Source organism: Bufo gargarizans, chromosome 5 (genome assembly GCF_014858855.1).
Source record: "Bufo gargarizans isolate SCDJY-AF-19 chromosome 5, ASM1485885v1, whole genome shotgun sequence".
Lineage (NCBI taxonomy): Eukaryota > Metazoa > Chordata > Amphibia > Anura > Bufonidae > Bufo > Bufo gargarizans.
The window spans coordinates 348,208,553-348,221,686 of NC_058084.1; the positions used below are offsets into that span (position 1 = coordinate 348,208,553).

Consider the following 13,134-nt stretch of genomic DNA (forward strand, 5'->3'; position numbering starts at 1 on the left):
CCAAGATCATAAAATGATGGCATATCCTAGCAATATGCTGTCTACTTACAAGATGGTAACATCCCCTGAAGAATGTTGGGGACCCTTCTTTCCTGTGCACACTTTTTATCTGTTCACCTGCACTGTTTTATGCACATAGTGTCGGACTGGGGTGCCTAGGGCCCACCTGTACAATTTATTTTGGGGGCCCACCGTACGGATACATTCAAATATTACCTGCTCACACAGCAGCAAGACTAGACCAAATGATTGAATATGGGGGTCCCTGCGGTAACTTTGAGAAGGTAGGTCCTGGGGAAAAGAGGATACTGGTAGCTTTCCTCTATACCTAGAAGTCGTCTCAGCTCTGATCGTGTCTATTATAATAAACTGCGGAGTTTCTTTAATAATCTATCCGTTTTTTATGTGAACATAGGCGGGTTGAGGTTCTGTACACTGAATATATGTATGTAGTGCAGTAAGTCTACTGCGTTATGTGCCACTTGTGCAGTGGGTGGGAGACTAGGGACCCACCTTGCCCAGGGGCCCACTGGGGGGATTCACCTGTACCCCTGTGGGCCAGTCCGAGCCGGGGATGACATAAAGTATGATCTTAGACTTTCCCACAAAACATATAACTACTGATAGCATGCACTCATATCTATTATAATCTTTGATCGTCATATTATATACTAGACATTTTCCTTTTCATGGAGCTGCCATGATCGACTGATTGACTGATGCTTCTGTTCACATTTGAAGGACAGGAAAAAAAAAAAGAAGCATTTTCAGTAATTCATTACACAATGATGTGCTTTCGGCTTAGGGGGAGGAGGTACGGACAAACCGGCTGATTTGTCCACTTACTTCCTTAAACTCTGCGAGCACACGTTAGCCTGTTCTTTCTTCCTCTCTGTATTTTACTTCCCTGTTTTCATGTACAGTGTAAAAACTACAAGCCTCACTGCCAGCTATTTATTCTTGAAATATCGCATTGTACAGGCGAAACTAGCCATTCACAATGACTCATCTGCTACCTGAGGACATTAGGAGCATTATAACAGGTACATGACACGGGGTGAGGCTAAGTGGACGGCACTCTATGTCCAGGTAGATTGGTAATGGGGGGGTCTCTAGAGTTTTCATCTTCTGCTATGTAATTACCTGTATTTAATCCCTGAACGAAGCTCTTGAGGACTGCGGCTGTACGGAGAGCACACACATATGAGTGACAGAACCTACGGGTGTCACCATACACTGACATTATGTCTACAGACAGCACTTTGGTATTGTTGTGGTACCCGGGATCTCGGATCAGGGACTAACTTGTGTCTTCAATGTCATGTATATGTGCACCACATTACATAGCTAGTCTAATGTTCTAGTACATACAGTATGTTACGAATCTTCGTAGATCAGTTTTGTTCTTCGGTCTATGGCATAGATTAGATTAATATCTTAATGCTGTTTGCTAAATAAGTATGAAAAATGAATACATTTTTGTTGTATTTGTTGTAAACTAGTAGTAATGTAGCTGATTTGTTACCCACTTTTACCATAAGACAATTGGCACAAAGGCCCTGCACCTGCTGGTGGAGGAACCATTTTCAACTGTGTTTGCATCCTCTGGACCAGGGCCACGTTAACTATAGGTCAGATGGAGCACTTGCTCTGGGCCTCCTGGCAGAGGAACCCCTAGTGGCAACAATGGTTTCAACTGTGTTTGTCCATACTTACTGACTTTGCTGTTGGTAAATTTGGGTTAAAATAGGCCATGCTCCCAGGAGAGCGCCAAAATAATGCTGGACTGCCCATGTAAGCCCCACCCATTTTCAGGTCTGAATTTGCACGGGCTGTCTTCGAAAATTAGGGACAGTCCCTGCAAATTTGGGACTGTTGGCAATTATTCCATGTCTCCCTTGCACCTGCTGTTTCTGTGCTCATCTCTGGAAGGCAGCAGAAGCAGGGAATGAGAGTGTTGACTGTAGTGACTCTTGGCACAATGGTATCTATTGTGCAGAGTCAGAGTCACTATAGACAACACTCTCAATCACAACTGGACAGGTCTGCACCACTGATCCTTTTTATGGTGGCCTGGATGGCCAAGCTGGCAGATGAGGAGGAGAGGTAACGTTATGTTGGTGAGCTACTGTAGTGTACAGTATATGATGTACAGTACAATATAAGGAAGAAGGTTTTGGCTCCAAGCTTGGTGCACACTGTGTAGTTTTGCTGGGAAGATGGTCCTTAGTGAGTTCAGGGAGTGGTGGGTCTGAAGTTAATTGGAAGTTGGTAAATTCAGGAGAAACAGGCCCTGCCCTGGGAATGCCCCAAACCAGGTGGGACTGACCATTTACCGGTGGGGCTTACATAAGCCTATGTGCAAAACTGTAACTAGCGCCCCTTCCACACTATGGACCATTTATAACACTGGTGTCATCTTGTGCACCAAAGGGGCCTTTAGGCACCCTCAGGCATTAGGTCCATGGAGCGACAGGAGAGATGAAAAACTTTTATAGTGGGAAAACCACTTTGATGTCTTCTCTGTCTTAGTTCACAGAGGTGGTGCTATTAAACATTTTTTTAAGCTAGACCACTAAGAATGACCCCACTTTCCTTTTTATTAATCTAGACCATCTCAATTAACTTTTCACCACCGAGACCAACAGGGAGTCTTTCAGTGTTACTTTCACTGCCCTAAACCACCAGAAATATTTCAACTCTGTAGTCCACTTAGACCACCAAAGATGTTTACACTAACACCCTCACCACCCTAGATCACTGGGGATGTTTGCATTGATTTTTTGTAATAGAGCTGGCATATGGTTTTAGATGGATTCATTTGAAAAATCAGAAATAGTTTTTGTACTATATGAATAAATGCCCACAGGAAATATTTTGGAAATTTTCAACATTAAGGGGTTTCTGTCATGGGAAAAATCATTATGTAGCTGACTGACATTAGCCGGTGGAGGCCTGTAACGTAATCGGCGCAGGTGCAGTGAGGGAGCTGGCAGCAGTCAAGCATCCTTCACTCACTGCGCCTGCGCCGAATACTAAAACGGGACGGCGCAGGCGTGGGATTATGAGGACGATGCAGAGAAAAAGGACGTCAATCAAGTGGACCTGGGCGTGCCTGCAGCAATGCCCTCATAGCACCTAGAGGCTTCATTAGCATATTACAAAAGTCTGTTTTTTAATAGAACGGTGGCAGGCAGGGAGTTAACAAACATACTGTTATGTACTGCTGACATTAGCACATCAGTAATGTCAGTCAGCTATATAACGTTATTTCTCATGACAGAAACCCTTTAAGAAAAATAACTATATATATACAGACGTGGACAAAATTGTTGGTACCCTTTGGTCAATGAAAGAAAAAGTCACAATGGTCACAGAAATAACTTTAATCTGACAAAAGTAATAATAAATTAAAATTCTATAAATGTTAACCAATGAAAGTCAGACATTGTTTTTCAACCATGCTTCAACAGAATTATGTAAAAAAATAAACTCATGAAACAGGCATGGACAAAAATGATGGTACCCCTAGAAAACACAGAACATAATGTGACCAAAGGGACATGTTAATTCAAGGTGTGTCCACTAATTAGCATCACAGGTGTCTACAACCTTGTAATCAGCCATTGGGCCTATATATATGGCTCCAGGTAATCACTGTGTTGTTTGGTGATATGGTGTGTACCACACTCGACATGGACCAGAGGAAGCAAAGGAAAGAGCTGTCTCAAGAGATCAGAAAGAAAATTATAGACAAGCATGTTAAAGGTAAAGGCTATAAGACCATCTCCAAGCAACTAGATGTTCCTGTGAGTACAGTTGCACATATTATTCATAAGTTTAAGATCCATGGGACTGTAGCCAACCTCCCTGGACGTGGCCGCAGGAGGAAAATTGATGACAAATCTAAGAGACGGATAATCCGAATGGTAACAAAAGAGCCTAGAAAGACTTCTAAAGAGATTCAAGGTGAACTTCATGCTCAAGGAACATCAGTGTCAGATCGCACCATCCGTCGTTGTTTGAGCCAAAGTGGACTACATGGGAGACGACCAAGGAGGACACCATTGTTGAAAACGAATCATAAAAAAGCAAGACTGGAATATGCCAAACTACATGTTGACAAGCCACAAAGCTTCTGGGAGAATGTCCTGTGGACAGATGAGACAAAAATCGAAGTTTTTGCCAAGGCACATCAGCTGTATGTTCACAGACGAAAAAATGAAGCATATCAAGAAAAGAACACTGTCCCTACTGTGAAACATGGAGGAGGCTCTGTTATGTTCTGGGGCTGCTTTGCTGCGTCTGGCACAGGGTGTCTTGAATCTGTGCAGGGTACAATGAAATCTCAAGACTATCAAGGAATTCTAGAGAGAAATGTACTAGCCAGTGTCAGAAAGCTTGGTCTCAGTCGCAGGTCATGGGTCTTGCAACAGGACAATGACCCAAAACACACCGCTAAAAACACCCAAGAATGGCTAAGAGGAAAAAATTGGACTATTCTAAAGTGGCCTTCTATGAGCCCTGACCTCAATCCTATTGAGCATCTTTGGAAGGAGCTGAAACATGCAGTCTGGAAAAGGCACCCTTCAAACCAGACACAACTGGAGCAGTTTGCTCATGAGGAGTGGGCCAAAATACCTGCTGAGAGGTGCAGATGTCTCATTGACAGTTACAGGAAGCGTTTGATTGCAGTGATTGCCTCAAAAGGTTGCGCAACAAAATATTAAGTTAGGGGTACCATCATTTTTGTCCATGCCTGTTTCATGAGTTTATTTTTTTACATAATTCTGTTGAAGCATGGTTGAAAAACAATGTCTGACTTTCATTGGTTAACATTTATAGAATTTTAATTTATTATTACTTTTGTCAGATTAAAGTTATTTCTGTGACCATTGTGACTTTTTCTTTCATTGACCAAAGGGTACCAACAATTTTGTCCACGTCTGTATATATACACACAACTTTCTTTCTTTCTTCCACTGTATTTAGTGTGTATGTCACATAAATAGTAAAAATAATAGAAAACAAATATTAAAGTAACCCAAGATCATAAAATGATGGCATATCCTATCAATATGAGGTCAATTTACAAGATGGTAATACCCCTTTTTAGGGTTATCATAATTTTAGGAAAGGTTTGTCCATTGTACAGTCTTTGTGTTTTTTGTCAGTGTTTTCTTCCAAATTCCAGAGTTCTCTCATAGCCTCCTATGTTCTCTTACTGATCAGTGTAGAAACCAATCATACTGCAAGTATTTATAGTAAACATATTCAGCTCCTACACAGATAACAAAGCTGTGGTTATGCTTCTTGCATATGCAGACAATAGAGACCTTACATACCTCTAGATTATTTAACTCAGTGTTATATTTGGTAGTAACAAGAGGTCATGCATTAGGGACAATTGCTTTCTATTTAGTCAGTGCCTTGTCCCTGCATTCTTTACAAACATAAAATGCCAATAAAAATAAAATAGTATTCCCCTACAGTGTCCACATGCACATGCACACTGTATATAGCCCTTGTAGAACTGTCATATAGTACTAACATTTTATTGCTATATACTTTATTTGCCACATAATATGGGGCCATCCAGATAACACTACCTAAAGGGCATCTGTCAGCAGTTTTGTACCTATCAAACTGGTTGACCTGTTACATGTGCGCTTGGCAGCTGAAGGCATCTGTGTTGGTCCCATGTATTCAGGGCCGTAACTATAGGGGAAGCAGGGGAAGCGGCTGCTTTGGGGCCCATCCAGGTGGAGGAGAACTAAAAGATTTTGCCATGGCCCCCTCAACAGTATTACACAATGCAATTATATACAGTGACAGTATAGACAGTATAATAAATGGATGGAACAGCTGCCGGCCCTGGTCTGAGAGAGCGATCTTTACTAGCCACAGGAATGAGGGTGGCATAAAGGAACGGGTTGCGAAAAAATTACTGGGGGAGGGGGGCCCCATTCAAAAAAAATTCTGTGGGGCCCAGTCATTTCTAGCTACGCCACTGCCTGTATTGTTGAGAAAAATTAAGTTTTAATATATGCAAATAAGCCTCTAGGTTTAAAGAGGGCGTTGTCGTTACACCTACAGGCTCTGCTCTCTCTGCAACGACCGTGCTCTCTACACTTTGAAAGGGCAAGGGGCGTGATCACTTTTACACTGCCTGGCCCTGTCAATCAAAGTGCAGAGGTCGTGACAGTTGTAGAGAGAGCAGAGCCTCTAGGTGTAATGGTAACGCGTAAATGAACACTCTGTCTCACTACTGCAGTTAACTGTAGAGCAGAATTTTTTATTTTTTTCACTATACATTCAGGTTTCTCTTTTAGGGCCTCATTAGGGAAAAGGCAACCACGAGAATTTCCCAGATTGCCCACTCTTAAAACTGCCCTTGCTAGCTAGCAAGTTGAATGCTACCTGATTTCTAAGGCTGTTAGCATACCAGCCGGATTGTGTGGGTAGTAAGTAAGCAGAAAAGCTGCATGAAAATACTGCCTGCACTTAAAAAAAAACAAAAAACATGGTTTTGCAATGTAAGCTAGAATGCGAATGGTTCATTTTTTCTTTGCTTTATTTTTAAACTGGTTATCCCCCAAATGTAAAAGTCAGAGGGCTTTCTATCCTTTCTGTGGGTGGGCAAAAACTCATTAAGCACCTGCATCTCCCAGGATGCATTGCAATTTGCTCTTAACCCCATCCTCCCCTGCTTATAAAATATAGTCTCTAACGTATGGTATGTAATTCTCTCTATTTTATGAGTGATGTGGGGGGATTGGGGGTGGGTGGTGGTCAATACCACGGAAGGTATGGGTCTGTTGGCTTAGTTTTAGTCGTACATAGTGTGATTACAGTTACTCATCGTTATCCTGTCTTTGCAAATAAATTTACTGTGATCATTTCCAAAGCTTGTCAGAGTTTGACGGGATTTACTTTATATTAATAAATGTTATCCAGCTGAGTAAAAGCTATTCTAATATATTACCAGCCATTTGTGAAGGAAAGTGGTTTACTGCAGCGCAGGGATTATTAGCTGAAAGTCTGTTTTGCATCTTTTGAGGTATAAAAGACAAAACCCTTCATGTTCGGTGACCTTTTAATTTATTTTTGTATATACAATATTTACTGAACTGGTAAGGGAGATAAATTCTTCAAATGGAACTTTTCAAACAGACCACAAAACTTCCAGCCACATTGGTTATATGAATATTTCATAAACCTTGTACTTAGGAATCTGACCTGCAGACGGATAATCATTTAAGTATGAAAGTGGATCAATGTAATGAGGCTAAGAGTTTATTGAGTGTCATTTGGGGTTTTATTTCTTACACACCAGTTTTCAATGTCTCTATTATTGGCAGAATACAACTAATACTGTTCTCTGGCTTTATAATGGGAGCTTGATACAAAGTATAATAGAATGCAATATTCATGTTTACAAACAATTGAGTTGATGTTGAGGTGCGGGATTATAAAACCATTCACTACCCACTGTTCATGCACTCTGACTGGTATTCCAGCTCATTTAAGTGAATAGGGGAGAAGTGTGATACCTAGCAAAGACCATGTACAGGTGTGTTGCTATTTCTGGTGAAAAAAAGCAGACCCCTTTTTCTAATCCTGGTTGACCCCTTTAACTATATTTGCTGTGGGCAATTTTCTTTTGTGAGGCTTTTGACAACCCGCCTAGAATCTAATCAAGTCTTATCCAGTACCTTCAATGGTTGAGTGCTAATTCCATTAAAGGGGTTCTCTGAGACTGGGAAACCATTTTGATATTTCCAGGCATGGTGAAGGATAAAAAAAAAAGGCTTACCTATCACCAGTGCTCAGATTCAGATTGAAAGTGTGAGGTGCTGTCTGCACACACGTCACCAATGCCTGCCGACTGGTGGCCTCAGCAGTGACATGTGCAGGCATGGCACGAGCTGCTGCCACAGCTAAGGCCATTGAGTGATTGAGTGGGCAGAAGCAGTGTTGTGTGTGTGTAGACGGCACATCACACTTTCGTTCCAGTGGGATCTGGAACTGGAGGAGAAAGGAACTCTGGAGCATCAGTGACTGGTAGATCTTTTTTTTGGGGGAGGGTTATCATTGCTTTTACACCTGAAAAGTGGCATTAAAAAGTCACAGGTGTGACTTTTTTACGGCGACTTTTAAAAAAAATGGTGGAATCTCCCCTTTTTTGTCATACTCGCCACTTTTCTAAAAGGGTGTGTGGGAAGGGCATGGAAGGCGGCTTGGTCAGCCACAGAGACAAATTTAGCTTAATTTACGCCAGTTTTCTGGAGTAAATGAAACCAGAAATCTACTGCAGCTCCGAGCTGTTGTAGATTTCTGGTTAGGTGCACAGAATGCAGGAGGATGCGCCTAATTTATGACAAAGCGTGCGCCTCATCATAAATTAGGTGCCTCCTCCGGCAGCACAAAGTGCATCAAGATAGGCGCAAAAAGCGCCAGTCTTGATAAATCTCCCCCTTTGTTGTTTGTTCATTCCTGCACCTAGCCTGGCCATACCAAAATGGGTTCCTAGCCTTGGAGAACCCCTTCGAGAGAGTTGAGTCCTGTCAATGCATTTTTTTTTATTTTAAACGCTTTTATTAATGTGAAGGAAAAAAAAAATCAACGTTTTACAGCCATGATACGTGTCATAATGCATACAAGTATAACAAGTACATTTTGTGCATACTTCAGTCATCCACTGCATTGCTATAAAATCCTTCATCCATTGTCATAACTTATACAGAACAACACTTTAACTCCACTAGACTGACCAATCCAAAGTTCCTTGGGCTGCCGACAGTGCCTGTCCCCGTCCGAAGCTGAATACATTGTATGTGGAGAGTTACACCGACAAGCCCCAGACTTTTTCAAACTTTTGGGTTTTGTTGCCTAGTTTAAATACCAATACGACATATGGTATGATTTGGTTGATTTGTAATTTCCACATGGAAAGGGTCGGTGTATTGGGGTCATACCATCGCAGAGCAATACACTTGCGTTCCATGAATAACGATTCTCTCAGAAATGTTGTCATATAGTGATCCCAGGTATCTTCGCTTAAGAGTCCCAACAAACAGATCTCAGAAGTGCAGTCTATCCGGACCTGCAACAAACCGGAGAGAAGGGTTGTCACCTCCCTCCAGAACGTGGCGATCGGACTGCAACTCCATAACATATGCCAAAAGTCTGCGTCTAGTTCTCCACATCGTGGGCACGCAGTAGATGACGCCCTGCCCATCCTGTAGAGCCTAGTTGGCGTTAAATATGTTTGATGGGTGATGTATAGTTGTATGACTTTGTTGTTGGTTGTTGGCAATACTTGCAAATGTGATTCCAATAAATCTGCATTGGATTCATCTGTGAGTGTGGGTATCATTAATTTCCATTTACCTTGAGAGGGCTAGTTTTGACCTTTGCTTGTACTAAGTGGGAATAAATCGTTGACACTAGTCCTCTGGGTCCCTGGGTTTTGACAATCTCTATTAGTGAATATTTCGAAATCATATTGTTGGTGCTCGAGATTTTAGCCTGTATGGCTGTATGAAGTTGTAGGTAGGAGAAGAAGTGGGTACGGGGAATATCATATTTTTGAGACACAGCTTCGAAATGTCATCAGTACACCCTGATCATAAATGTCACCAAGGGTCCTAACCTGTGCCTCCTGCCATCTATCCGCCCCCATAATTACTTGTGCCTGTGGTAGTGAATGGTTGGCCCATAAAGGTATATCTGAAACCACTCCCGTGAAGTGCCTTAGTATTTTAGTTTCTCTCCAGATAATTTGTGCCAGTTTATGCAGTGGCAACAATAGTTTCCTGAATTTAGGCAATAACTCTAGGACTGGCCATAGGGGATGACATTCTAGGAAGCGCATTAAAAAGTGCTCCGAAGTGGGTAACTCCTCCGCAGTATACCATGTTCTTATAAGTCTTAATTGACTTGCTATATAGTACAAATAAAAGTCTGGTAGGGCCATGCCACCTTAAGTTTTCAGCCATTTTAATGTTTCTAGACTTAGTGATCTTCCCCATAAAATAACTCTGGTCAGGGAGTCCATTTCTCTAAATATCGATTTAGGTATGGGTACCTCCGTGTGTTGGAGGGCATATAACACCTTGGGGAGTATGATCATTTTGATTAGATTGATGTGTCCTGACACAGAAATGGGTAATGTTTTCCAGTTTTGGAGTTTGTTCCGTATGTGTTCCCTTAATGGGTAAATATTAAGAGATAGAGCTTGGAAGTACTTTTTGGTGATGTTTACTCCTAAATATTTGAATGTGTCAACCACCTTCAATCTTTCCATATGTGGGGGACCTGTCCAATCTGATTTACCTAAAGGCATGTAAACTGATTTCTCCCAATTGATTCGCAGGCCCGAGAAGTCTGCAAATTCATTAATTAGTTTCACTGCACTTTTAAGGGATGTGTCCGGCAATGACAGATATAAAATCATGTCATCCGCATACAATCCTATGCGGGCCTCTCTTTCTCCCATAGTCATCCCTGTTATATTATTACTGCTCCTTGCCCTAATCGCCAAGGGTTCAACTGCTAATGCAAATAAAAGTGGTGACAGGGGACAGCCCTGCCTCGTGCCTCTATGAAGCGAAAAACTCTCAGATAGCTCTCCATTTATCATTAGTTTACTAACAGGTCTTCTGTATAGTAAAGTAATCCACTTGAGAATGTGTGGCCCAAACCCAAACTTTTTCAAGCATTCAATTAGATAGGCCCATTTTATTGAATCTGACTCCTTGGCAGCGTCTAAGGAAGCCAAGGCACAATTCTCATTTAAGGAGTACCCCCACTTGTGTAACCACCTGGACCCGCTTGATGTTTTCGGTGGTGGATTTCCCTCGCATAAATCCTGTCTGGTCTGGATGGATCAGTGACAGGATCACTCGATTTAGGCGGGTGGCAAGAATCTTTGTCAATATTTTGTAATCTACGTTTAATAATGCTTTGGATCTATATGTGCCACAGTCTAAGGCAGGCATCCTCAAACTGCAGTCCTCCAGCTGTTGTAAAACTACAACTCCCACAATGCCCTGCTGTAGGCTGATACCTGTAGGCTGTTCAGGCATGCTGGGAGTTGTAGTTTTGCAACAGCTGGAGGGCCGCAGTTTGAGGATGCCTGGTCTAAGGGATCTTTATCTGGTTTAAGTAGTAGTATTATTGTGGCTTCCATAAAAGTATCAGGCAGATTGCCCCTTTCCAAAGAAAATTGGAGAGTGGTTAGCAGTTGAGGAGACAAGACCTCCCCATACTTGGCATACACTTCTTTGGGAGGCCCATCGGGTCCGGGAGATTTCCCATTATTGAGGTCTGATATGGCTTGTGCAATTTCTTCCAAGCTGATTGGTTGGTCAAGTTGGGCACCTTGTGTTTTAGTAAGGGTGGGTATGGTTATGTCTTCTAAATATGCAGCTATCTCTGCTTCAGTCGCTGTTATGCTAGATCTGTATAAATCTTGGAAGAATTGGGTGGGTATAAATCCTCCGTCAGGTGGGTAATATATTGCTGTTCCAGCATATTACACCAGGATTCCAGCTCCATCTCTGAACATTTGTTATCTTTTTTTATACATGATATGCTGGAGTGTAAGGATCCTCTAAGGAATGCCTTCAAGGTATCCCACACCAGTGCTAGGTTAGGTTCGTTTGTATGTGTTTCCAGAAACTCTCGCAGCTGATCCTAAAAGGTTCAGCCAGAATGGATGAATATTCATCCTATACATTATTGAAGGGAAGCCCTGCTTCAAAGTGCCCAATATTGGGGAGTGGTCTGATATTCTCCTGGGAAGATATGTTATCGCATGCAGGTTTAACATAGTTAACTCATTACCTAACATATAATCTATGCGAGTTAAAGAGTTGTATGCACCACTATGGCAGGAGAATACCTTGTCGGTGGGGAATCTAGTCCTCCAAAGGTCTAGCAATCTAAATTCAGTCAGAAACCTGTCAAGTCCTGAGGGAGTTCTTATATTTGTTGGGTCTGCATTCTCTTGAAGTCTATCAAGGTAGGGCTCTAACATCATGTTTATATCTCCCATGCAGATAACCCTAGCTTGTGGATATGTGGTCACAAATGTAGCCGCCAGGTGAAGGACCTGCATAGAGCCTGGGGGTTGGTTATATATCCCTATTAATGTGTAATGTACATTGTCAATCAGAGCGTGAACAAAGACATATCGGTCTTCTGAATCAATGACCAAGTATTTTACCTCCCAGCGCAATTGTTTGTGTACTAGTAAGGACACTCCTCGTGAAGAAGAGGTGTGATATGAGTGCACGGCCCATTAAACCCAAGGTTTCTTTAATACACGAGAGGTAGTAGGGATAAAATGCATCTCCTGAAGACATAAAATCTGTGGATTATGGTTTCTGATAAAAGCAAGCACCATAGATCTCTTTTGTGGCGTCCCCAATCCCCTGACATTCCATGATAGTACTTTTAGCTCCGCCATGGACTCAGAGACAGACATGTATAGTCGGTAGTGGAGGCAAATGCAGCAGATGCAGTGACACTTAACATTGCTATATGAACAATTGTATATAAAGAGCAGAGCATAGTTATAAAACCAGGAAAAACGAAAAATTAATGTGCTTTAACAGTATGTTGATTCAACACTAGAACTTCAATCATTTCTTATTTCAGTAAATCCAGGATGCCTCTGTCTGTGATGTCAACCGGCAAAGGCATACAGGCTGCGGCCACAGAACTAGTGTGTCCATTTCAATAAGTGGTATGTATATAACAGAGTCCTATGCCACTAACTAGGATAAAACAAAACCTAGTGAATAAAACTTCCTGTTACACTATCTTTAACATATCTCAATGAGAGCAAACCAATCGACTGAGGTTCTCTGGTGACCATTTCTGGACATGTCAATTGCTTCAACGTCTTGGGGACCTTCACCTCAGGGACATCCACTCGGATACTTCTCCAGGGGAGGTGAAGAAAACTGCGCAGTCGCCGTCCAAGACCCTGAGTTTGGCAGGATAGCCCATAGAGTACGGGATGTTGGCCTCTCTCAGGTGTCTTTTGACTTCCATGAAGGTGGCTCGTTGCTTTTGCAGTTCCATAGAAAAGTGCAGGAAGATGGAAACTCTGGCATTATCGTA

The 13,134-nt window shown here is 42.1% G+C and overlaps 1 protein-coding gene across 1 annotated transcript in view; it reads left to right on the top strand.

Annotated features, from left to right (window-relative positions):
• The first annotated feature begins 863 nt into the window (after nt 1–863).
• The window catches only part of SKAP2 (src kinase associated phosphoprotein 2), a 277,254-nt gene continuing 264,983 nt past the window's right edge, over nt 864–13,134 (top strand). Inside the window, exon 1 of the mRNA XM_044295336.1 lies at nt 864–1,043. Within this exon, the coding sequence (XP_044151271.1) occupies nt 1,001–1,043 (43 nt within the window). The 5' untranslated portion in view covers nt 864–1,000. The remainder of the gene's footprint in view (nt 1,044–13,134) is intronic.